This window comes from Mauremys reevesii, linkage group 1, assembly GCF_016161935.1.
Source record: "Mauremys reevesii isolate NIE-2019 linkage group 1, ASM1616193v1, whole genome shotgun sequence".
Taxonomy (NCBI): Eukaryota; Metazoa; Chordata; order Testudines; family Geoemydidae; genus Mauremys; species Mauremys reevesii.
In genome coordinates this window covers 331,398,568-331,425,261 of record NC_052623.1, presented here as the reverse complement: position 1 = coordinate 331,425,261, position 26,694 = coordinate 331,398,568, and the positions used below count along the sequence as shown (strand labels likewise).

General features: G+C 39.0%; 1 protein-coding gene across 3 annotated transcripts in view; it reads left to right on the top strand.

Annotated features, from left to right (window-relative positions):
- SLC2A13 (solute carrier family 2 member 13) overlaps window positions 1–26,694 on the top strand; it is a 339,270-nt gene that overhangs the window by 166,267 nt on the left and 146,309 nt on the right. For all 3 annotated transcript variants that reach the window (XR_005591534.1, XM_039516186.1, XM_039516175.1), the window contains exon 4: window positions 5,123–5,231. Coding sequence is in view for 2 of the 3 variants with exons in the window: in XM_039516186.1 (XP_039372120.1) it covers window positions 5,123–5,231 (109 nt within the window). In the remaining variant the exon portion in view is untranslated. The remainder of the gene's footprint in view (window positions 1–5,122; window positions 5,232–26,694) is intronic.

Sequence of the window (26,694 nt, the reverse complement as noted above, 5' to 3'; positions counted from 1 at the left end):
GGTGAAAAAAGTGAGGGGGAGGGGACACAGATCTGATGAGGACTGAAGGTGTGTTTGGGGAAAACGGACTGACAGAGCAAAAAGACTCGTACAAGGACCTAAGGGAGAACTGAGATTGGATGAAAAGCTTGGGGAGGGAGATTGGGAGTGTGGAAAGGACTAGATGTTGGGGGAGACTGGGACAGGGAAGTTCACAGGGGGAGACTAGGAGTGGCTGGGCAAGGAGACCAGGATTGGGATGAGGAACTGGGTAGGGAAGGGACAGGATTGGAACAGAGATAGGCGGGAAAGGATGCAGCAAAAAGGGTCAAGCTTGGGAAGAACAGGCTGACCACTAGAGCACACCCTTCTCCAGAGATTGGAAAGGAACCCAAGATTCCTGAATCTCACCATTACACCGCTGTCAGCAAATAGCTGCAAAACCCATTGGCAAACTGTGTGTCCCTTCCCACTCCAATGATGGTCCCACGGAGACTGAGAAACTGGTACTGCTGTCAGTCACTCCCTTACCTCAAGTGAAAGAGGTCTATGTGGTGAAGCTAATGTCTTCACCACTGCTGATAAACCGTGAGGGTATCAATCTGATGCCATGTGGTGGAATTTTTTTTCTGTTTTCTCTTTGAAAAGCCTACGAATTTACACACACACAATTGCATTAGAATAACATTATTAAGGTTCTGAAATCAAGCACTCCAAAGTTCGGAAATGCCAGAATTAAGGGTGTCTGTGCTTATTTCAGGCCCCTTGTGCATATGTACTGTGATGCAGTCATTAATTAGACGATTGCATTCAGTGAACAGGGAGGACAGTGCTCATATTGTTTTGTTCTCTCCTCATTGTTCAGTGGGAGGCCCCATACCTTATTTATTGCACACTTTCAAACACTGCTCTGAAGACAGAATTATGAATTTCCGCTTGGGCTTTGCTGTGGTGCTCATCATCAGAGTATCTGGCCGTCAGGAAGTTTAGACTTGAAATTAGACAAAGGTTTCTAACCGTCAGAGGACTGAAGTTCTGGAACAGCCTTCCAAGGGGAGCAGAGGGGGAAAAAGACACATCTGGCTTCAAGACTGAGCTTGATAAGTTTATGGAGGGGATGGTATGATGGGATAGCCTAATTTGGAAATTAATTGATCTTTGACTATTTGCGGTAAATATGCCCAATGGCCTGTGATGGGATGTTAGATGGGGTGGGATCTGAGTTACTACAGAGAATTCTTTTCTGGGTGCTGGCTGGTGAGTCTTGCCCACATGCTCAGGGTTTACCTGATCGCCATATTTGGGGTCGGGAAGGAATTTTCCTCCAGCGCAGATTGGCAGAGGCCCTGGGGTTTTTTTGCCTTCCTCTGCAGCATGGAGCACGGGTCACTTGCTGGAGGATTCTCTGCACCTTGAAGTCTTTTAAACCACGATTTGAGGACTTCAATAGCTCAGACATGGGTTAGGGGTTTGGTGAAATTCTGTGGCCTGCATTGTGCAGGAGGTCAGACTAGGCAATTATAATGGTCCCTTCTGACCTTAAAGTCTATGATTCTATTATCAGAGTATCACAAATATCAATGAATGTGAAATGAGGGGGTATTATTATCTCCATTTTACAGATGGGGAACTGAGCCACAGAGATTAAGGTAAAAATTATTCACTAATTTTGGGTGATCAATTTGAGACAACTAGATCCAGATTTTTCAATGTACTTAGCATTTTATAACCCTTCTATAGTAAAAGACCAGCTCCCATTAACTACAACTGAGAACCCAGCACTTCTGCAGATTGGACCCTAGAATCTCAAGTCATTCATCTGGAGGAGCAACACAGTTAGTGATCACCTGTGAAATGTCTGATTTAAGTGACTTGCCTAGAATCGCTTAGGAACTCTTTGGCAGAGCCAGGTATAGAATCCAGTTCTCCAGGGCAGCATTCAACTTGCTGTAATCATGAGACCATCTTTTCTCTTCCCTGCCTCATTCACTTAATACCTTCTAACTTCTGCAACAAATGAAGCAGGGGAGCTATAGACAAGTCTCCGTCACTACACAACCCTGATTCATCTCCAGAGCAGGTCCATTTTGGGCATCTAGTTTATGATCATGTTGTTAAAGACACTCATAATGACTAACCACAAGGGGGACTAAATTAAGGTTGCGCAGGCATCTTAACTCTGCCATTTCCTATTTTTATGCCTAAAATACACCACGATTTCACTATTTTCAGTGCAGTTTTTTCACTTCTAAAGGGGGTGCCACATATAAGTAATTGGTTTATGGGTTCTGAGACACATACCAAATCCTTTTGATTTCCCTCTGGAGGTAAGAAGGGCCTCAGGGAGATCTAAAGAATTTGGGAAGGGTCCACTTCTAATTTAAAAGACATTGAGATGTTTGTGGTGAACACTGAAATTCTAAGAGATCTTTTTCACAAACATCCATTTTTCCTTTACAGATCTCTTTGTATGTATTTTTAAATCCCTTCTCTCCTCTCTCTCTCTCTCCCTCTCACAGATTTTTCATGCTTGTAGCTGTGTTTCTTGATCATTTTTGGGGTGGCAATATTTATCAGTCATTTCGGTTTAGGGGTTCCAGGCCAAACACCGAAATCTCTGTAGCTAAGATGGGCCTTCAGTTGGTGGTTGGAGCATGAGGGGGTAGATCAGACCCTGAAAGGGCAAGTATTTAGGTCATAACATAGCAGTACGTTTTTATTTCCTGTGATGTCATAGCCAGTGACTTTACTTCCCATGACACTATCATCCTTTTCTCTCCATCAATCTCTCACTTCATCCATCAGTCTCATTTTAACATAAGTTAGGGGCAGGTTATTACAGTCCATTACTATGGATATTTTAATTCATTGCAAGCTTATATATTGATATTATTAACTGATATAAATTTACTTATCTGAGACCATCACTCTAAATAAGTTCAGCCAATTCTATTTTAGCAGAGGTCACATTTGCATGAAGATCTAAAGTCGGTATAGGATTCTTTCATTTCATTAGTTAAGCAGAGTGTTTCCTCAGAAACATTAAATGTTTCTTCTCTTTGTCTGGACTTTTTCTTATGGAAGAAGACTAGTATTGGTATTGCCCTTACTAATGATATCTGACTCTGAAACACCTTGACATGAACACTTACAAACTTGTTTGCTTGACGTGAGACCGTGCTGTTAATAGACGAATACAACCTCGCGGCTCCCCCAAAAAAACCACCCAGGGACATCTCCTCTTCGCTATTTAATACTGTACATCTTGTCTGAAAAGTATTCTAGTAAATTGCAAGCTGGTACTGTTTAAGAGCACCTTTTATTTTGCTGGCATGAGACATATAGAATGCAAAATACTGAAAACAGTTAAAGCCAGGTGGTTTTAAATAATATAAGAATCACACTCAATATCTTTTTAAAAGCATCTGTTTTACAGATGCTCAGTCAATTTGTTTCTTTGGATTTTCGTAGGATTGCAAAGCTTCTGTAATACTGAGTTTAATGATGCATTTTATTTATTCAGTCACTTTATTGTATTTTTTTTTTTGCCGAAAGCTATGAATTTTATGAAAGAAAAGTCTTTAATTTTGTTTATATCTAATCAGATGTGCAATTGCCCTGGCACAGATTTGTGGTAAACCTTCTATCTTCAGCATAAAGCAGAATGATAATTTGGATGTCATATTTGTGACTCTAGGTCAAAAGTATGAAAAATTACAAACAAATTTACTGAATTTAGCTGATGAAACATTTTAAAGGTATCTGGGGAGGTAAGACTTGAGCTCTAGTTATCCTTCTATTTCAGTGTCTTCTCATTAATTCTGTAAATGTTGTTTTCTCCTGTGCTGGCCCATGAATCTTCTTTTAATGATGAAGAGGTAGTTGGTTGATGACAAGAAGTGGGGTGTCAATAAAAAACATATTATTTTTAAAGTTGTGGAAAGTGGCTCTTGCCTAGACAAGTTTGACCAGCTTTTAGCAAGAGAGTCTCTTTGAACTTGTTTCATAATTCAGTTGTTGAAACTACTTACAAATATCCAGCATCCCTGAATCAGAACTGTTTATATCAGTGTATTGAAATCTTTCTTTCTTTGTTCATAAACACCCCTTCATTTCACAAGAGATTTCCACAGTTCATGTTAATTGTTAATCAAGAGCAACATATTGAGGAGAAATGTTGAGGAAAATCTAGAAATAAACCCATAAAGCTTAGATCTTTGAGGATGTCAGAACTGATTATTTTTGTTTAGCTTTTCTAGTATTATTCCTTTGACTGAATCCATTTTGATTCTTATGCCTACATTAATTTTTTATTAGGTGCTGTATGCAGCTATACCATATATAATGTATATGTGTAAAATATAATTAGGATCAGAACATATTCTGTTTAATGGCACTCCAGGCACAAACTCATTCTGTTAACAAATGGAATCAAGTATTATACACTCTTTTTGTTTGTTTTCATGTTATAGCTTTCTTTGTCACATTGTTTTTAGGACACTTAAACTTCAAAATTAAACTTGTCAGAGAAAGAAACGTTTTCTATTTGGCAAACATATTTCTGTCCTCCTTGTAGAACACAAAGTTACTTTGACTATATCATTTGCTCCTCTTTTTCGGTCTCCACATATGGAGGATGCCAGAGACGTGTGGGAAAGTTTTTGTCAATTAATTTGTGCTCCTTGTGCTGGCTCTTCTGCTGGAGAGCAGCAACCCAGCGAATTCCTAAATGCATCCTCACCTGCAATTACTATACAAATGAAGTCAGTGGGAGTTGGAGATGCATTTTGATTGCAAAAACTGAATACGAACAGTGGCAGAGCATTCTCATTTAGTTTCATGGTTTGTGTTAATATCAGCAGAAGTTCTGAATCTAAATTTGCATACGCCTGTTTATTAAATGAACCTCTTGTAATCAACAAGATTTATTGGATTATAACTGGATTTTTTTTTTAAAAATAGTTGCATTTTGGGCCTAAGCCCCCTGAAAGTCTCCTATTTAGTAGAATGCATAAAATGAGAAACTAGACCAAGTATGAACAAAATATTCTGAATTTGGCAAAAATGAGGGGGAAATGTGTAATAACTAGGAGTACTGAACTGGGGGATTGATAACACATTTTGTACTTTTCTATTTTTAAAGCTGGACCTGTGATCTGCAGAATGCTGACATACCCTCCAACTCGAAGAGCTTTAATTGTGGGTTGTGGTCTGCAGATGTTCCAACAACTGTCAGGCATTAACACCGTCATGTAAGTATCAGGTCCTCCCTTTCATAAAATATTGGAATAACATTTCATGAGGTTTTTCAACATTTGGCTTTTAGACTGAAATATTAATGGGGTTCTGAATCACTAAATTGAATATAATATATGTATGGAATATCACAAGTATACCATATTTTGAGTATCAATAATTTAATGATGGTGAGCTCTTATTTAAAATTAGATGTTGATTTCCTTGCATCATGGTTATGGTCAGAAAGATATTGATGTAAAACATTCTTTACAGATTTGCTGTATGCCATATCCAGAGTCTCATGTACTTTACTGGATTTTATTATTGTGCACTTTACTACTCTCTCTATTGCAGACCTCATACTTCTCTAGTTGACTGGGCTGGACTCTACTTCGGCCTAAGCATGAACAAATTGTTAACAATGTTCTATTTGCAGAATCTTTACCTTATTTATACCTCAAGGACATCTTTGTGTAATATTAGCACAAACAAAAATTTCATTTGGTTGGACTGGGCAAGTTGCGTCAGGACATACCCCATCAATTCAAATCTTTGGGAGCATGAAAATAAGTTAAGGGGAAAGGCTCCAGCATTCCTTGCCACCTTCGCATCATCTACACACCTATAATTCTGGAGATAAGACACTCCAACACTCCCTAATGCTTTCATTTCCTTCTCCAACACATACTGAAAAACAATGTGCACTGTAACATATACACCCATGCATGATACTCTCACTGTCATGAAAAATCTGAAGAGCAACCTCATGCTCTTTTGCATCAACAGCTTGTCACATATGATTATCATGGTCCATTTCTGCCTTAATAGTACTGCAGTTGCTTTTAAGGTTCAACTTCTGGCACAACCGGAAGCTTAGAAAATGAGTAACTCACTATTTGTGTAGGTGGAAAACTGTCTGTCATCACCTCAGAATACAGTAAGAGAGAGAGGGTTTGGCTGACTCACTGTCCCAGAAGCCAGCAGTTCTTCATGATGTTGTATAATTAGACGAAATAGACTCATTTGAGGGGTCCGTTTATACTCTCGCCTCCTTGAAACCTTTGCTTTATGCAGTCAGGTTAAATGAAATAGACTGAGCTCACACACCCAAGGTTTGAGCATTGTCTACAGTGTGGATTCATGAAGGCAGTCATCTGGAAGACCCGTAGTTACAATGAGAGTGGCAGTTTGTTCTCCTGTAGAAGGGAAAATAAAACTGTGGAGTGTATCCTCTACTTAATATGTGTAACTCATTAGTGTTTTAAATTCTGTCTGCACATCTTGCTAAGAACATGCTCCTATGATCTGACCTAGAGAAAGAAGGGTGATTATAATGAAAGAAATACAGAGGCCGGAATAGGGAGGGAAGGGTGTAACTGGACTGGGTAATGGATATGACAGCATATTAGAAATGTAAAGGAGAGAAATGTGAATGTTAATGTGCGAATTGTCTACATCATTTTGTTTATGAGGGGGACCATGGTGTGTTCAACCCATTTCTAGTTTATTAAGCATACGCTTTGATTTTTTAAAAAAATGCAGTATAACTTTCAAGATTTTGGTAAGAAGGCACAAAAGGGCATACAAAATATATTCATGAATAATAATACTTTACAATGTTCACATGAATACAGTGTCAGGATATAATGTTAAATGGTTAAACTTTTGATTATGATGTTTGCAACAGATCCAAAACTTCATTACAGCAGAAATATATTGAAATGGCATAAGATCTATAGTAGCTTACTTTGCTTATCCTAAATTGCAGATACACCTTACCATGCAATAGCTTTTACAAACTGTTTGTAATTGACCTAATTTGATGGAGTGTGGGTGGAAGAAATTACTGCTATACAATATAGCTGGACTTCATAAACTTTGCATAAAAAGATGCCTTTAATAAACACATTAAAAAGTGTTGATAAAAGAATAGCTTATAATTGAATTCCCTTTTCATTTCACAAATTTTGCAAGCTAGATGAACATTTCCCCATGAAAGCAGTTTCTTTATACAGGACATTGGCCATCTGTTGATGGTTTGGTTACACAATAAATTGGGGATTTAAAAAAAAATTGTTACCTGTCAGTCTGTGCAGTAGCTATCTATGTAACTGCATGGTCTTCTTTTCATTGTTCTCATCCTCCTTCTAGCCTTTTTATTTGCTGTTCTCACTCTGTGTGTTTGATCTCAAATTAGACTGTGTGCTCATTGGGGCAAGGATTATCTCACCATAAGTTCATACAGCACTATCACAATGAGGCCTTTGTTCCTGATTGGGACTGTAGATGATACAACACAAACAGTTAATAATGATAGTAAAACCATCTTGTAAACCTAGATATATCCCATAAATGACTTAGCGATAGTTCCAGTTAGAAAGGAATTATAACAATAGATCTAATATTAGTTTCACAAACTAAACTGAATCTGCAGCTGTGGCAAGTGGCAGTCAGCCAGAAGGACTGGAGGGGCAAAGATGGTTTTATTTCTTAGTGCTCCTCAATGAGGCTGACAATTCTGGCTCACTGCTATCTGGGCTTCCCTTACCCTGCAGAGATCTCCACGTAGCCTGTTAAGCTGGCTTTTCACCTTTTCGGAACTGCCAGAGCACTCTTTTGCCAGTTGATTTAATGTAACAGCACTCATGGCAGTGCATGCTGTGTTGTAGTCTTCTGGCTGGAGACTTTCCGCCATTTGTGTGATGACAGATTCAGTATAGCTGTGTCTCTTTTTAAGAAGAAAAAGCTCTAGAAGCCTTGTACATTTTTTTTTAAAAGTCAGTAGTTTACTGTTAATTAAACAGTAGTTTACTGTTAATTAATGTTAATAGTAAGGTGAATTCAAGATATTTTAGAGAAGGCAGAAGTTGGAGGAATAGTATAATATCCACTCTTCCTTATATCTGTGTTTGCACACTGAACTGAAAAGGATACTACTGTGTCTGTAAAGAGACAGAGAAGTAGATTGCACCATGGAACAGGCCACCCAAATACCCTGAGAAAATTTGCTTCAATACAGAAATGAAGCCTGCTCTGACCTCACACCCCTAGTTCTCACACTGGCACCCATACGAGGTATCATCAAACTACTACACCCCATACTTGATGGAGACCCCATCCTGAAAGAAATCTTTCCCAACCCCCCTCTTCTGACCTTCAAACGTTCCCCCCACCCCTATCCCCAACTGCTCCAAGCTCATCATCAGAGATAAGCTCCCCACAGACCTGGACACACCAATTCAAGGCACAAATAGGTGTTGAGTGTTTACCTGCCCTTTGGGCCTTTCAAAATCTTCCCCCTGAGCATTTGGTATGAGAGAGTAGGTGGTTCAGTTTTTGTGCCGTGAAACTGTTTCTAAAAGATTTTTGAAGGATGAGTCCCAAAGATAGAGAGCTGGAGAGTGATACAAGAGGTTATATAACTAGAATAATAGGAAATCAAGAAAAGGAAAACTTAGGATGTCTATCAGAAAAATATTTCTAGTGCTGAGATCTAGACTGATATAGTCTCTTAAGGGAAGTAGAGAAGGCTCCTCATTTCTAACTTTTTGAACTTGCTCATACAACCAGAGGATATGTTATAAAGCACACTGTTTTTCTGGTGTTCATAAAATTGAATTATTATATTTAAAATGTAAAACAAGAACATATGCTCATATAAAATTAGCTAGTCTTATTTAAATTGAATTTCTTGCATGCAACTTCCACATGAATTATGTGTATCTATAATATCATACATATTTATTTTAATAAGATTATTATTTAAGTTCTAATTTAAAAAAAACAATAAAGATTCAGCCTTCCTAACATCCTCCAGAATGTTGATAGTGATGTTCTTTCCAGCCTAGTTTGGATTTTATCTTTTGTAAGAAAGGTAAGTGGTACAAAATGTCTAATGGAAACAAGCTCGGTGTACTCCACTTAGTTTTACTCACTGTATTGCATTGTACCACTTCACTACAGATTCTTTTCCTTTCTGGAACATTTACTGTCCTGCTTTTTCACAATATATGAAATGTTAATATTTGTCATTCTATTTTCAGACTACTCTGAAGTTATAAAACAGGCAAAAGTAAATTTATATTGGCTTACAAACCATAATATGTGAGATAACCAGTTACTATAATGATAAGTGTTAAAAGAATTACATGCATCCAACATATGTTAAAAGAATCAGCATGCATCCAACGAAGTGGGTATTCACCCATGAAAGCTCATGCTCCAATATGTCTGTTAGTCTATAAGGTGCCACAGGACTCTTTGCTGCTTTTACAGATCCAGACTAACACGGCTATCCCTCTGATAAAAGAATTACTATAACTAAACTTTTAAAAATAGTTAATGTAACTATTGTAATGTAATCTTCCACTCTGGATTATTAAAGAACAGGACTCTACCACTGCACACACTGTGTAACATTGCATTGTACAGTGTATTATGTAATGCTAGTAAAGTGTTGTGCTATAATCATAAAGCACCTTTCCACAGATTCAGAGAAATATAGGGTTAGAAGGTACCTCGAGAGGTCGTCAAGTCCAGCTCCTATAAGGTGATTTAGACTGTAAACTGAAGTTGTTTTTGTTCAACCATCCAAAAGTTGGAACAATGTTAAATTAAAGAAGCTGGGTTTTAATATTAAGCAGCAATTTAGGTCAGGCATCTTCCCTGGTTAAAATTTACTTAAAACTCACTAAAAGTCAGATGTAGCTAATATAAATTGAACAAAGTCAACTTCATTTTAAAATGTGAGTAAATACATTTTGACATTGTCAATTCCAGTAATCATATAAAAGTAAAAAGTGTTAATTGATATTCATTATTTTGAAGGAATAGCCAGGGTTGTTGTCTTTTTACTTTTGAACATTTTTTTCTTTTCAAAATAATCTTATTAGAGAATATATAATACATTTTCAGTTTCTCTTGCATACCAAGATGGTTTACATCAGTAAATCATCCAGAATATTGTCAGCAAGTTTATGAAATATTGAAAGTCAAATACTCACTATGATTAATAGTATATGTGTACCTTTGTTTTGCATTTGTTTAACTTAAGAGACTGTACATGGTAAAATCAATATGCTTTAGACAATTTTATTAGGGCTGTGAAAGACTATGTAACAATGGATTTTCACAATGGACAAAACCTGAAAACAGAAATGATTGATTTAAAGAAGAAAAGAAACGTATGTAGCCAATACCTTTGTGGTATTCCCTTTGCTATTATTGAAAGCATTTGTATTTTAATAAAGATTTCTCCCTTACAGTCCAGCTTCTTCTCCTACTTGAGCCTATAGTGAAGTCCTGATGTTGTTTGATTTCAGTCTGTTGCCTTGGTAATAACTGTAATGTCAAAAATTCGGCATTATAACTTCACTGCAGGATCAAAAAGCAGGGAGAATATGGATTGTGTGGGAGGGAGCAAAAGACTTTGTTGAAATATGCAGCTTGGGTAATTAGCAATTATGGTAAGACAATTATGAAAAAATGTGAGCAATAACATGGCTTTGTTTTAAGTCTTGTATCATCAAAAATTTGCCAGAGTATGTCAGCCAGTTAAATGCATTGCATTAATATTTTTCATATGTAAAGCTTACTAATTAAATGAAACCATAATAATAATGTTGTTCATTAATTATTCATGAGGGATTGCTAAGGAAATGTTCCTAAATCTCCTCACATTTTTCTGATGTTTTGTCTAGATACTCATTGAAGTACAATTCTATTTATCACACTCTTCCCACACTTGTAAAATGGCTATGTCTCTTTAATTTGTCTCTTGCACCCTTGATTAAACATTAATAGGCATAATGCAAAGATAGTCTATATACTTACAAAATTATCTTGAGCAAGAGCCATCCTTATGCTAAATAGTGTCCTGCAGTCAAGTATCCATTATGGTTTGAAAAACTGTTATGAAATCAAGTATTTCTGACACGACCTATTTAAATGTACAATAGTTTTTCCTTTAGATACAGTACACGGTTGGGATGTTGTTTATTTAATGTATTTGCTGTACTATGGAGTGGTAGAGACTGTGTGTAATGAAATGTTGTAACCGATTCTTAGCAACAAAAAGCGGGATGCTGTTTAATATACAAATGAATGATGCAAATGTATAACAATTCAAAATTGATAGTTTGAAAACTCAGGAAAAGGAATAAAAATAAATTGTGAAAGATAACCTTGTCAGACATTGTCAGTTAGTGTAATATGAAAGATTCAGTGCAACACACCAGTGAAGCCTTTACATAATAAAAGTGAACAAAACACAACATGAAGTAAAAGTCATGATGCCCTTTGGATTTGTTATTCACCTTTCCCTTGACAACATGAGAACCAGTTTTGGAGATTAGATTCCTCAGGTCCTGTGAATATGGGTGAACCCACTGCAATTTAAGAAAAAATAACCTTACACAACATGAGGTGAGGGAATGAGAAAACAAATGAAGTTGTGTAAGTTGTGAAGTTTTGACACATAAATATGCTCTGTATGTTCGTGCAGTCTAGGAATGTCCAATTTAGTCAGATTATTAAAAGTCGAAGCAACATGGTACATTTACTTGGCTCCAACGGCTTAAAGAGAGCACAGTTCTTTCTGCTTATCTCCTATACACATTGCATTTCTGTATAGACATCTAACATTTTCATCAGATTCCCCCACTGTCTTCCCTCTTGTAGGTCCTATGACCCTATTTTAATTTCCCATTCTCCCTCACCCCCAACTTCCAGCCCTCTGTTAAACTCGCCTTTCTTTGTACTGTGGGCTTTTGTCACCCGCCCCCTTTGAATCTAGTTTACATTCCTCCTCACTAGGTGAGTCTTATGTGGTATTATAGTTCTTTTTATCTGCAGACCTCAGTGCACTTTACAAAAGAAGGGAAGTATTGTCTTCACTTTACAGCAGGGTAAACTGGGGCACAAAATTGCTTGCAAGCAAGTCAGAGCCAGAGCTGGGAATAGATACCCGGTTTACTGACCTATAGGCCGGTCCTTTTATCTATTGGACCACAGTGAGCTAGCTCCTCGTGTGTTAATCTGTTGCTTTCCCAAGGCCTCTGTCTTCACTTAAACTCGAGCTCTTAGCCTGGCTCTTGAAATGCAGTTGCTAACAAACAAATGAACAAAACAAGAAGACATCTGAAAGTCCTTTCCACTGTTATGAAACAAGGGATCTCAGCCGCAGCATATTCCCTGGTCCAGGGCATTGTGTGCAAGGCCAGAGGTATTGTGCCTTCAAGGGCTTCTGAACTTTCTTAAACAGGGGATAGACAAACCCTTGCTATTGGTTCTAAGAGTCTGTGCTTGTTCAGAAGTGGTGCTCTCGATGGCAGATTCAAATGAATTAGTGATATCATGTCATCCCCTCATCTCTAAAGTCCTGAAAGCAGCTTTCTATGTTTACCTCCTTGAGGATCCATCTGGAGTTTTGACTTCGTGCTTCAGAAACTAAGCCAGACCCCCGGACACTCATTGTCCATTTTCTTTTGGGGGAAGGTAGTCCTTTTAGTAGCCATATCTTCAAGTATATGAGTATGTGACCTGGCAGCCCTCCCCCCATCTCATTTCATAAGGAAAAAGCACGTGTCCTAACTTAATTCCCAAAATGCTATCGAAGTTCCATTTAAATCAGGCTGTCTACCTTCCAAATGTTTGTCCTAATCCAAGGGACCTTAAAAAGAAGTTTTGGCACTCTCCTATATGTATACAGTACACATAGAGTCCATCTTGCTGGGACATCCTCCTATAGGAAAGTAGTCTTTCTTTTTGCACACTTCTAGGGCCCTCAATGGGCCAGAACAGCTTCCCGCTTTGCTTTTGCCAAATGGTTATGTTCCTGCATCCTTGGAGCATGTAATTTGCATGTTACTTTAGACCAAATGAAAGGAATGGTCCTACCAGTAAGCAGGAGGCTATGTATAGGAAGAAAGGGAGAAGTTTCAATAGAGGAATTTTGTAAGGCAGTTACTTAGTTTTGTCAACACCAGGTGTTCAATAAGCATAATAAAACTGGTTTTAAAATCATGAGAGTTAAAATAATAAATTTTAGGTACTTTTTATGTGCCATATGGTTTTTGACTAAGTTGGATTAATGTTTTCAGCTTTTCTGTATAGCCATGAGTGCTACACACCTTTTTTGAAATGAAACCTGAGTTTCTGATATATTTGCAAGCCTCCAAGCTCTGGGGGTGTTAAGAAAAACATCAAATACTACAAAACGGGTCCACTTGGTGGTCTTTAAATATGCTCTTGGGGTTAGATACAATGACCTTGTTGAATAGAGACTTGCAGACAGGTTCTTAGGGGAGTGGTGTTAAGTTTAGCTACATGCAAATAATGAGTCCTTTTAGTAGTTTACTTGCTTTCCAAACCTCTAAATGCAGCCAATGCATGTAGTTTTGCAAGGTATTTAGATTTAACCGGTTGAAAAGTTCTTATATATTATCCCAGTCAGCTGCAGCTTTTGAAGTTAAATAACTGGTGGTAAAAGGGGAGAAAAGGCTGTGTGGTTGGCACAGAGAAGAGATGAAAATCTGGCTTTTCAATAGTCATTTCCCCCCTGGCATGTGGAAGAGGAAACTACCATTGGTATATACTGTTGTCCCCAGAAAGGAATGAACAGATGAGACTCGTCTCACTAATAATGTTACTTATATTTTTTTGTCTTTTAAAATTCTAATCTGTTTAAAAGGCTTGGTAGAAATAAATGCACCCTACATTTTCTTTACAGCTGTCTAGATAGATAAAATGTGCATATCTGTCTGTCTGTCTGATCTACCTTTTTTCATTAGTATTTTAAATATAGTGGGCCAGATTGTCATGTGCACTGCAGCACCACTTGGTGCCTGGGAGAGTGGGTGGAAGGGAAGGCAAAAACAGATTTCCACCCTCACCTATCCCTTGGGCTGCCAGGGTTCAGGTGCCAGTGCAAATTAGACTAATCTCAGGGCTCTTTTAACCTTATCATCTCGTTAAAAAAAACCCCTATGGGTCCTTATGCTGATGAGAATTGCTGGAACGCAGTGTGTTCTGTCCATGCCCCCTTCCATCCCCAGCACACCCTAACTCTGAAGGGGGGGTGGCATGCATAGCTACCTTAGTTTTACACCACCTAGGGATTTTACTGGACTAAAGGAATTCCCAGCTGCCAACTTAGGGCTGCTGTACATCCTATTTACACTAGCTGACTATTTTTTTTTCCTACTCAGCTTTCCACAATTTTAGATTGTCAACAAATATGGTAATTCATGACTCTCGTTTGTTCTTATACTTGTCATCCATATTGTAACATGTTTTTGTGTTAAGTTTGCTCAGCAAGTCACTTATTTAAAGCAAAAATACAAGGCAGGACACAGCCTATATTTTGTCTCTGTGATGTGCCTAAGAATGGAGAGTGGCTTATTAGGGAAATAGGGCTGCTCTTTGGGGAAACGCGCTCTCCTTTTGAATAATTTTTCTCTCTCTCACTTTCCATGCTGTATCTTATTTAACTGTAGTGAAATGACCACCATGTGTTAGAGCATGGGTGGTTGGATAGTTTTCAAACATAGGACTGTATCCTGTCCAGTACTGTTTGCCCGGTTGGAGCCATTAGGATTACTTGAATGAGAAAAAATGAGCAAGATTTGGCCCATTATGTTTTCCGAGGTAAGTAGTTCTAGTTTGAAAATCTAAAATAGTTTTTAACAGAAAAGAATAATTGTATTGATTCATCTAGCATGAGCATCTGGTCGTGTTGACAGGTATATTCAGGCAAGGCAACTGTCATGCACAGAGGCAGAAACAAGGTGTTTTGCACAGCATATGTGACTGGCTTACTGTTAATGTTGCTTTGGATACACTGTCTGGAAAGATTGGCATCAGGGAGTTCCATGGGTATTTTGGTCTCATTTTTTGCACATGAAACTTCCTCAATTTTCTTACTAGTTAGAAAAAAAAATAATGGCCTTACCAGCAAATTCACCTTTCACTCTAAATGCCTAGATGAGTTATTTCCTTCTCAGGCATCACTGTGTGCAAAAGATTCTGTATTCTAAATGACGTCTTAAATTACATCTGTGCAACCACATTGTATTCCACTTATGCGCTCAATCACAACTTAACCCAATTAACCTTTATTTGTCCTGGCTTTTTAGAGACTCTCTTCGGTGTAGAACCTCATTTTAATTTATCAGTTTCTAAATATAAGTAAACCTCTTGGGACTGAGATTTGGAATCCAGCACTATTTACCTACTGGGAGGAGCAATATAATGCAGCAACACAAATGATCAGTTGCATTAGTGAGAGCAGACAATACTAAAGAGGTGATTAAAGATAAAGGGATTTGTATTGGGAGAGATGTGGCATATGGGGGAGCATGAGGGAACCATGAAGCATACGATCAAGAGTACTAAGGAGAGAGGAATACAGAGATAAGGGGTCTGAGAGATAGGGCTTGAAAAATATACCAGACACCTACTGGAGTCATCAGACTAATTAATGCTTGTTAGGAAAGACAAGGCTGAGAAGCCCAAGTAGTGAGGTCTGGGGATGACACCCTGGTGAGAAGCTGAGCCCACCTGATGAGAAGCTGACTCTGCTGGGAAGAAGAATTGTTTTAGATGCATTCCTAGACTTTTGCTTTATTAAGATAATTCAATAAATAACTATTAATTCTCTGCTCAACAGTATATTCTTAAGCTCTAGTTTTTACAATCTTTTAAAATATAACATGTGGAAAAAATCTTGAACCAAAGGTTTGACTCATGGAAATTCAAGGACACTGTCACAGAATTTTAACTCCCCTCTCATGCCCTTTTGGATATTCCAGGAAGCAATATTCATTCTCTTTGATTATGTTGAAGCAGAATCTACTTTTTCTTAAGGAGTGTAGATCTGTTAAATTATTCAGCCAGGGTTAAAAAATGAAATCCGTAGCAGTAAGACTCCTGCAAGAAACACATTACCCTGCCTTTCCTCCTTCCCCACACACATTTATATACCGCATAGGAGTACACACTTGCATGCTGCTCTAAGCAATTATCTCTGACTTAGTGTAACAAAGTAGTGCCCTTTTGCCAACCAACAGCTTCTTTCAGGCTTTCTGCTGTGAGTCTTTCTGGTATGCCTATCACAACAGTATTTAACTACCAGGCACAGTGCAGTCCATTCACAAACCACCGTCTTTTTGTTTCTCATTCATGAACTAATAAGTTAGTTTTAACAGTCTGACAGGTTTTCCTTTTCAGGGAGATGCTGGGGGTTGAGTGCTCATGGTCCCATGTGTCTGTTTCAGTGTTTTTGTGTCACTGTATGTGCTGGATCATCCAGAGTGGTTACAGTCCCTATGACTTGGGGCCTTCTAAGGTCTGTCATCCATCTTCTGTTGAGTTCTGAGCCAATGTCAGCCTTGTTATAATTCATCTTTTTCACAAAATACGTATGTAGTCTAGTAGCCAGTCCTTTTCACATTTTGATTCTTGCTAACTGCTGCACACCATGGTCTCTCAATGGCTCCATGATCGCTGTTTGCTTTACTATGACATACAGAAGTACTGGGTATAAATTTATACCATACAAACTTACGTTTTTGTAAGGGTATGAGACTGTTCTCCTTGGCTCTCTCACAACATTTCTAGGATTTCATACTCTTTTGCCAGCTTTAAATATGGTTATTATTAGATACAAGACTTACAAGCACCTTCCATCTATAGTAACTCCTTAAACTAAGCATTCTAGTATGATGATTCACTAATCCAGGGATTTATCCTGGTTTCACAGAAGACTTTCTCAACTGCAAAACTCTTTTTCCAGAACAAATTAACTTCCATTCAAGGCCTAATTCATTCCTTCATGGCAGCAAAATGCTGTTTGCTCTTCAGACTGGCTGTTATCCTTACTGCCATAGAGACGCTCTCCAGAGACTTCATATCAGGACCACATCTGCTGTTACCCTCTCTAATGAGGTTGCAATATTCATTAGACTAATTAATGCAGAAGTGAAGCAACATGACATGGTTTGGCTGTTGGGACAAGTGAGATGGTTTTGTGGAAAATTCAAGCTACTAAGACAAATCTATATTTGTTTTTGATTGTGGTAAACATAAGAGTTTAAATGCTCAATGTATGACCTTTATTTGTTTTTTAAATATTTATAGACGTAATTAAATATGAAAAGTAAGGAACAACACATGCAGTGGGGGTAAAATCTTAGCAGTGCAAGAGAGTGTGCACCAATGGGCCTTGTCTACACTTACAGCACTGCAATGGCCTGCACCGCTGTAGTGCTTAGTGAGGACACTACCTAGGCCGACTGGAGGAGATAGTTAATCCACCTCCCCGAGAGGTGGTAGCTATGTAGATGAGAGAAGCCCTCCCGTCGACATAGCGCTGTCTACACTAGGAGTTATACTGGTATAACTGTGTCACTCAGGGGTGTGGAAAATCCAGACCCCTGAGCGATGTAATTGTAGTGCAGACCAGAGCATGGTTACAAGCATCTTCCCCTTTTATGTCTGTACGGAGGGCCCTAAACACTACAGAGCAGTGGTGGTTTCACTATGCAAGGTAGGAGGTGGCTTACTCTACCTGATGTGGGGCAGTTGTGTTACAGGAGAGAGAGGAGCGGAGCAGGAGCACATGCAGCCTGGAGCCTGCTGCCACCTCAAGACTGCAGTAGCTTTTCCACTGCATCTCTGTAGCATGTGAGAAATAGGATTCCTCCTCTTCCCTCTGCAGAGACTCCTTCTGCCTTGCCCAGTTATTTGGTCAGAGTGCCGGGAACAAGATTTGCCCAGCATTACTTATTAATGGTAGCACAAGTTAGATACCTGTGTACGAATAGTAGTTTTGTCTCCTCCTGGCTGTAATACTTTAGGTCTAATTCTGGTTGTTGGGCTTGGTGTGGAGGTGGCCTGTGATACACATGAAGTCAGACTGCGTGATCTGGTGGCCCCTTCTGGCTGTAAACTCTCTGACTGTGACATAATTAAAAAAAAACCATTGCATTTCTTAGAACACTCTTCGTTGATGCACTAATATTATTAAAATTGTGCATTTCTTTGTATCCACAGTATGTACTGTATATGGTAGTGTATACAATAAGTTCAAGGGCATTTTTTCATCTTATAGGAATTAAATCTAGAGACTTCAGCTAGATAGAGGAAGTTGTTCAATAATAAAGAAATTAAGATATACAGAAAACCCTGAGTTAAACGGTAAGTGAGAAAAATGTGACTGTTTCTGGCTAGAAGAAAAAAGTAAAAGGGATTTTAGTTGGAATGACTGAGAATGATACGCCATAATTTTGAAGTGTGTGTAAATATATTGCCTTCACTTTGTTTAACTTTCTAATCCACAAATCATAAAAAGAAAGCACATTGTAAAGACAAACTGCAGGTTTTGATTTGACAAACACCTACATGACAACCCCCTGACAGAAATACAAGTACTCAGTAATATGTACTGCATGCACTGTTTGCAAATGAAATGTATCTAGTAAGCGTGCATTATGTATGCAGAGTATTGGAATTTCTGTTGTAAATCACAGTATCAGTTTGAGCCAAGTAAGAAAAAGAGCTCTATCCTTACTAACAATACAGGAGCACTCCTGATGAGGAATCTGGGATACAGAAATTGACATGGTGGGTGTTTACACAGACCTAATCAGTGTCACACAACAATGAAAAATCATGTTAGAGAGTGGTAATACTCTGCAACTAACAGTTGTCCATCACCACTGGTTTACTGACCCTCAAATTCTCCAAACCCACGCTCTTCAGATACACAAGAAGATAAAGTCTGAGCAGAAGATGGTGAACGTGACTCCTGTCTCAAGAGATGTCACTCCTCAGCTCCCTTTGTACTGTGTCATTGCTGTAAGATATTGTATGTAGCTAGTTTTAGTAGTTTTAGTAATTGTCATAGTCTAGTTTACATTGTATAGTTAGTGTTTTTTTCCCCATTTCTTCCCCACCTGGGGAATTTCCCCCAGAGAAGTCTGGGACTATGCCTAGGGATCAAAAACTGCGTTTCCTGCCCTGACTCCATTTTGATGAGCAGTGAACATCAATGTTGCCTCTACTGTCTGATTGAGGCTCATATTTTTTACTCCAAAACTCATGAGGGTTGGGAATTGAGATTCAGAAAACATCTCCTGGAGAAGGCGATGAAGCCCCAGTCAGATCCAGGCTAGGAACCACTCCTCACCTCTTGCCCAATACATCGGTTTTACCAAGTGGGCAGCATCTTTCTGAGCATGAACCTAGTAATGGAAGCTAAGACTGTTAAGCCTGAAAGCAAAGGCTTTACGTTAGAGCAAAGGTCACTCTCATGGACAGAGGTCTTCATCTAAGGCTTCCTGGAAGAGAGAGGATCCTTCTACAACCCTGTCAAAGTTGAGAGAACTGGCATGCACAGGTGCTAGGGACTTATGCCCTAGTGAATCTTCTCGACTGGAGAAGGAGGTACACAAAGGTACAGATTCAACAGTTCTGGTATCGGTTCCGATGGTGAAGACTAGGGATAAACAGCTCCTGTTGCTCCCATCTATTTCTAGAACCAATGTGGTACTGGTAGTGACATGGCTCTGAAGGGAGTTGACCACTGTGGTGACCAGAGAAGCTCTGCTTTGCCGGCTCTGCCAGTGGGCTCTCTTTGTACCCCTGCGTGGTCAGAGACCTGAGTCTCCCCAGAAAATATCTTTGCTCTTCCTTATCCACATTCACTCCTCCTATTGGAACTGTCTTTATTCTGGGACATGGATTCGCCAGAGGAAGAGGCTATCCCGGTAAGTCAGGGTTGTTCTCCTAACCCCCCTGACAGACTTGAGGTGCAAGCACCAGTACCGTGGAATCTGCCAGAGACAGGGGATTCAGCTTCTTCTTCAGATGAGTCTGAGGCCCCGCAGGAGCCCCTGCAGCATAGGATAGAAGTGGCATGACACATGAACCCCAGAAGATTGGAGTTATGGCCTCCAACCAGATATGATTGGCCAAGACACAGGCGGTATGTTATGCCATGGGGTCCTCCTCCACCAGTTGAGTCATCCTTCTGGCAATACTGGGTACCATGGGAGCCCTATCCTAGACACCCAGGACTGGTGCAGGAGTCCTATTTGCCATTGCCATGGCACCCACAACCAGCCTTATTGGAATATTGGGAAGGGGAAAGCGAGTCAGGTCCACTGGTTCCAGAGTGATCTAGTTGGCTTCATTGGATCAGGAGGTTACTCCATCTCTGACAGACGACTTTCAGCAATATCAAGACTCATGCACAGGGTGACTGCAAAGCTATAAATTCAACTTGAGGAAGCCCAGGAGCCTCAGCACTGTATACTAGACATTCTGCAGGCCTCCGTTTCCAGGCAAGTGGTCCTCCCCATCAAAGAAGCCATCACGGATCTGACAAAGATGGTTTGGCCCAATCCTCCTTTTTGGCCTCAAAGGACCAAGAAGTGCTACTTTGTTCTGTCCAAGGAAGGAGTGGGAATTTTTGTTCTCTTGCCCACCACCTACCGCTTTGGTGGAGCTGGCGACTACAAAGTAGTCCAAGCAACAATACCTAAGGTCTACTTTCTCTGATAAGGGACAAAAATGACACGACCGTCTAGAGAGAAAGGCTTCTCTTCCACCTCCCTACAGTTCAGGATCTCAAATTATCAGGCCATTTTGGCCAAATATGATTTTACTGATTGGAAGTTTATAGAATTTAAGGACAGGCTTCCTGAGAAGGAAAGGGCCCACTTCCAGGTCTTAGTAGATGAGGGCAGATTGGTGGCCAAACCTTCCTTCCAAGCTGCAGTGGACACAGCAGATACTGAATCTAGGGGGATGGCTATGCCCATTGTTATGAGGAAAAACCTATGGTTACAATCCTCAGGTTTCTCTAGAAAGGTGCAGAGTACCATCCAATCTCTGCCCTTTGATACCGTCAGCCTAGTCTCTCCACTCCCTCAAAGACTCAAGGACAATGCTTCACTGGCTGGGTATTAATACCCCTGCCCCAAAAGAAAACACCATAGACAGGGTATAGATCACCTCTTCATCTGTTTTACCACCAATGTCCTCAGAAGCCACCATGAAAGAGACAGAGGGTTTACAGACCTAGGAACCCAGCCTGTGTAACAGCCACTGCCACATAATACCCAAGTTCTTTAGACCTCTACCATGGGAATTTTAAGTGTAAATTTCTGTACACGTATATGCCATATATGAGTGGCATCCTAATTGTGTAATGATTTAAATTTAATTCTGCTAAGAGGGCCCTAAAGGTCTCAGCACCCCAAGCTTCTGGGAAGAGAAAAATGTCACCTCTCTGTTTTCATATTAGTTTTTACACTGTCATATTCCTAAGGTAATTCCCCCATTCTGACTTCCATGTACCTTTCCTAGTAAAGATAAAGCACAGGGACATGCATGGCATAACCACATCAAGAGAGCATAATGAATGTATTCTATAGGCACAAACGATATAGATTTTTTTAGGCATCATAGTACATAAGCAATACATGTGAGAATAGTCGTGATAAATATTGTTGAGGTAACAGCAGAGTGAGTCAGGATGGAGAATCACAATGAGTCAACGCTTTTTTTTTTTTGGTGAATATATTTTTTCCTTGTGTGATTTGATTCTTGGTCTATATATATACACACATAGTAGCATACACACACTGTTATAGTAGCAATTCTTATAGAAGTGATGTACTATAATAGAATTGCCTTAAGACATAATAAAACATGGACTATTATGCTGCATGCCACATACTGCATCATTAACAGAAAACACTGGAAGTTGTTAAGAAAAGAATCTTTCTTCATAGAGTCTGTCATTCATTTTCTGTGGCTTAATCAGTGTCGTTGAGTGATGAAATGTGTAAAAGTATAATTAATTACTATGGAATTCATCTTCTGAATAAGGTGAGGCATCACCATTTGCTGACTAATTCTACATCCCTCAAACTTTCATGATATAAAAAAACACATTAAAGCTAATTGCTATTCTCTTATGGATTCCATAAATTGGGATCAGTTTGTTTTTCAACTTAAATATTTTATATGCTCTGTATTGGTACATTATTAAAAATCCAGTAAATGAATCTTACGGGAATTCATAAAAATCTTCTGAGTAACTGGAAAGATAATAATAAGTGGCTATATTATTAGTATTCTTTATTATTTTCTGGCCCTGGCATTTCTGGAACTAGAAATCTGAGAAGGAAAACACCACATAGATATTTTTGTGAAATGTAAATACTCTTTGCAATTCTAAGACTTGGACTTCAGCCATGTTCCAAATAGAAAGACATACATATTTATGTTTCCAATAGTATACATTGCATTTTTTTTAAGATTAATTGATACATTTCCTAGTCATAGTACATAGTATTGCAACAAAACATCAAACAATTTGTACTAACTATGTAGCCATTGGATGTAACGTATTGGTGAATCTGACTAGAATAGCCTTTACCTATTGAATTGTTTGTTCCAGGACTCTCATACTCATGGGACTGTAGTTTAAAAGGATGCTAAAGTTGGTGAAGACAAGAAACTGTTATACGCCAAGCATGTAATTTGGAGTGGATCACTCAGCAATTTGCATAGATCCATAGTTAATCCATCTGGCATATTATGTAGCTGAGGAACTTGATCATGCTATGAACAAATTTGATTTTTCTAGTTTACAATAGAGGTGGTTTTGACAGAGCCTCTCCAGAACGTGGGATACATTTTGGCTGTGAAGAGCCTGTTTCTCAGAAAAGATAAAGATGTTATCTAAATATGTTACCCAGGGTTTTAAGAACCCCAAATGGTGGTAATTTAACTGTTTCTCTCCAGTTGTGTCAGGAATAAAACACTGGGGACACAGCTCCTCAATCTGATAAATCAGTGGCTCTCAACCTTTCCAGACTCCTGTACCCCTTTGAGGAGTCTGATTTGTCTTTCCTATCCTCCAGGTACCCCTCACTTAAAAAACTACTTGCTTACAATCAGACACAAAAATACACTGTTACTGAAAAATTGCTTACGGTACTTCCTCATTTTACCATATAATTATTAAATAAATCAATTGGAATATAAATATTGTACTTACATCAGTGTGTAGTATATAAAGCAGTGTAAATAAGTCATTGTATGACATATTAGTTTGTACTAACTTCGCTAGTGCTTTTTACGTAGCCTGTTGTAAAACTAGGCAAATATCAAGATGAGTTGATGTGCCCCCTGGAAGACTTCTGTGTACCCCCAGGGGTACACACATCCCCAGTTGAGAATCACTGTGATAAATGATTGGTCCAAACAGTAGTGCTTTTACCTAAAACTACTCTTTTATTAGATCTCAAGCGCACACACACATATGCTGTAGCCATAGGTTCAGAGTATCCCAAACATTTATATTAAAACAAAGTCTGAGATAGTTTTGAGTAATCAAAAAACAGACTTTCAGTGGCCCGCCTTTCGTCCAGCTACTAGGGAGCTTAGGTGTCAACTCCTTGGCAGAAGAAAAACTTCCTCAGACTGCTTCAAAGCACACTTTCTAAGAAAACTATACATTTTCTCCAGACAGAGGATATAACTCATAATAGCCGCTAACAGGCTAACAATTTCCTTAGCAACAGCCAATAACAATTCATTATTCTCCTTATCAGCAAAGCAGCTTCAGTAAAAAACAAACAATCAACAACAACTTACAAACTCAGACAACCAGAATCAAGGTCAGTTTTCCACATTTCCCCCTCCCACCCCCCATAAATCTGTCTTTTCACTTTCTCTATCCCAGTCAATAAAACTGCAGCTTCCAGAGGATATATGGGTTGTGAGTGGTAAGCCAGGTAATCCTGAGGATGACTGGAGAATATGGGGAATGCACCAGTAGGAACTGCAGGGTTTTGTGAAGTTCCTTGGTGATAGTGACTTGTAAGGGCTATGTCTCTGGCCTGAGAGGACCCTAGGAGAGGAGTGATCTGTCAACGGATTTGACCAGGTCAGCAACAGCCTTGCACTGGGTTAGAATTCCATGAGCTCAAGCTCAAGCAAAATTTCATGAGCTCAAGCAAAATCTGAATAAAACAGCTGGAAGTACCAGAATCGATTAATGCTGTCAAGATGACCTCTGACATGGCAGAATGTCACAAGAAAAAGTGGAGGTAGAAGGTACATCAGACGTTGATGGGCTGCTACTAGAGTACCAGTGGACAGATGTGGAGGCCATATGCGATCTTGAGGGGAAGATAACCAGCCCAGCCTAGACTCCTTTTCCTGACCCAGATGCAGCCCAGCCTTTGACTGGACATCAAGAGGCAAAGTGCCCAGTGCCCCACAGTAAAGACAGAGGCCTGATGCTTGGTGCTGGGTCTTCTCAGCATCAGGGAGATGAGGCTGTTCCACTTTGACCTGCACGAGTCCAGGCAATGGGAAGGGGCGGTACTGGAAGTGGGCTGGTCAGGGTCATGGGAGCGAGCGTGCGTTGGTCATTCTCTTTCTTTCCTGGCGGTGTTCTGAGAGCAAGTCATCAATTTTTAATAGGTCAATAAATGCATCCTGGCTGATTGAGGTTCTACCTGCTCCCACTTGTTCAGGTGGAGCCAGAAGTGGTGGTGCTGAACAGCCCTGTTCCTTTTGGTCTCTGCCACCAGGCACTAAAAGTCCACAGCATAGCTGGCCTCTGGCTGGGCTCTCTGTCACAGCGCCTGGAGGGTGGCCTCAGCTGTGCGCATACAGTTTGGGTCATCAAAGGCAGCCGACGTGGCATGGACAAACTCCTCAAACTGGCCCAGGAGAAGACTAGACTTCTTGAGTAAAGGAGAGGCCCAAGCCAGTGCTTCCCCAGATAGTTTTATTAAAACTGCCTCTCACACATTTATTTCTAACTGCAATTTGGCTGTGATAGTATGCATATAAGGTGTTTAAACGAATTGACAATAGTAACAATATTTTGTGACTTAGGGGCCAATTGTGATGCACATCCTCATGCTGAGTAGTACCTTACTCCATAAATAGTCCTTTTGAAATCAATGGGAGTACTCATAGTGTAAAATAGTATTTGAAGGAAATAAGAGTATTGCAATCTGGTCCTTACATTGCACGTGCACTGTATATAGACATGAATCCTCTCATCACCCTATGAATGTGGTATTATCAACCACACTTTACAAGTGGGGAAACTGAGGCAGAAAGGTTAAGTGACTTGTCCAAGCCTACAGAGTGAGTCACTGACAGAACTAGATTAGAATTCAGTTCTTGGTTCTCAGCTTTGAGTTCAAACCGCAAGCCTCTCAGGGATAAGGAACATAAATTAGCTACAGTCAGGCATTCCTGAACATAAGAGATAATTGGTTTGAATACTGTGATCTGGCAGAAATTTAAAACTTCCCAGCTTAATTAGATGCAACAAAGAAACAAAAACATGGAAGTATTTTTTTACTCAAGGGCAACAATGAAAAACAGACAGCTGATGTGAAAAATGTATTGGTTGAAGCAATTAACCACAAAGTCAATACACTATCCACCTTTTCTCATAAATCTGACTGAATATTTAAAAAATAAGTTATAAAGGGGATTCAAAAGTCACTCCATGTAAATATTCAGCACAGAATATCATCTGTCAATACATATGTTTTATGCAAGAATTTAACGCAAGTCATTTTATCTTAAGCCTTGAGGTTTTCTTTCATGCTAGTTACAGCAGTTTTACTGAATTGTAAATTCAGAGTGTCTTTTAAAGACCATATAGATATGGAAAGATTTTAAACTCACAACTGATCAAAATGAGGTCAGTAGGATGTTACACGAATATAAAAGTTGATGTACTAACAACACTTTTTGTGTTAGTTCATACACAGAATAAACATGTTACTAAATCCTCCCCTATATATTTGTCATATGAAAGTATTTGCAAAGATTTGTTGTTAAGAAAACAAGAACAAAATTTGATTATATAATGGGAGTATATAAAGTAATTAAAGTTCCCTGACTGAGAAGTTAGTAGCTGAATTAATTGCCAAAGATATTCAAGCATTTTGTGTTTAACCAAATATGGATCTTGTGACATTTAAATGTTTCTGTCATGAACTGTAAGGTATGTTTTTCTTAAATAAAGTATTTCTCTTGTATTTGTATTCTTACACCTTGTTTGGAAATGACCTCTTTCATGTCTTCCTAATAATCTTCAAATAGTACTTTATATAGCCCTGATAATTTTGGTGTATGCAAGGAACAGCTGGACTTTCTAAAAAATACTTTGTATTACAATTTCTGAATTAATATATAATAGGCAGGCTATGTAAAAGATGTGGACATAAAGGAAGCATGTAATGTTTTCCTTATTTCAGTTATATCTTTTATCGTATATTCCTAAAAAGAGGTACTTGGATTTTAAATTATCTGCCACAGAGCTATTTTCTGACCATGTTTACCTACCTCTCAATACTATATAGTAGTAAGGATTATACTTAGCACTTATGGATGATAAGTGCTGCATTCAACTTAGACCTCTTTACA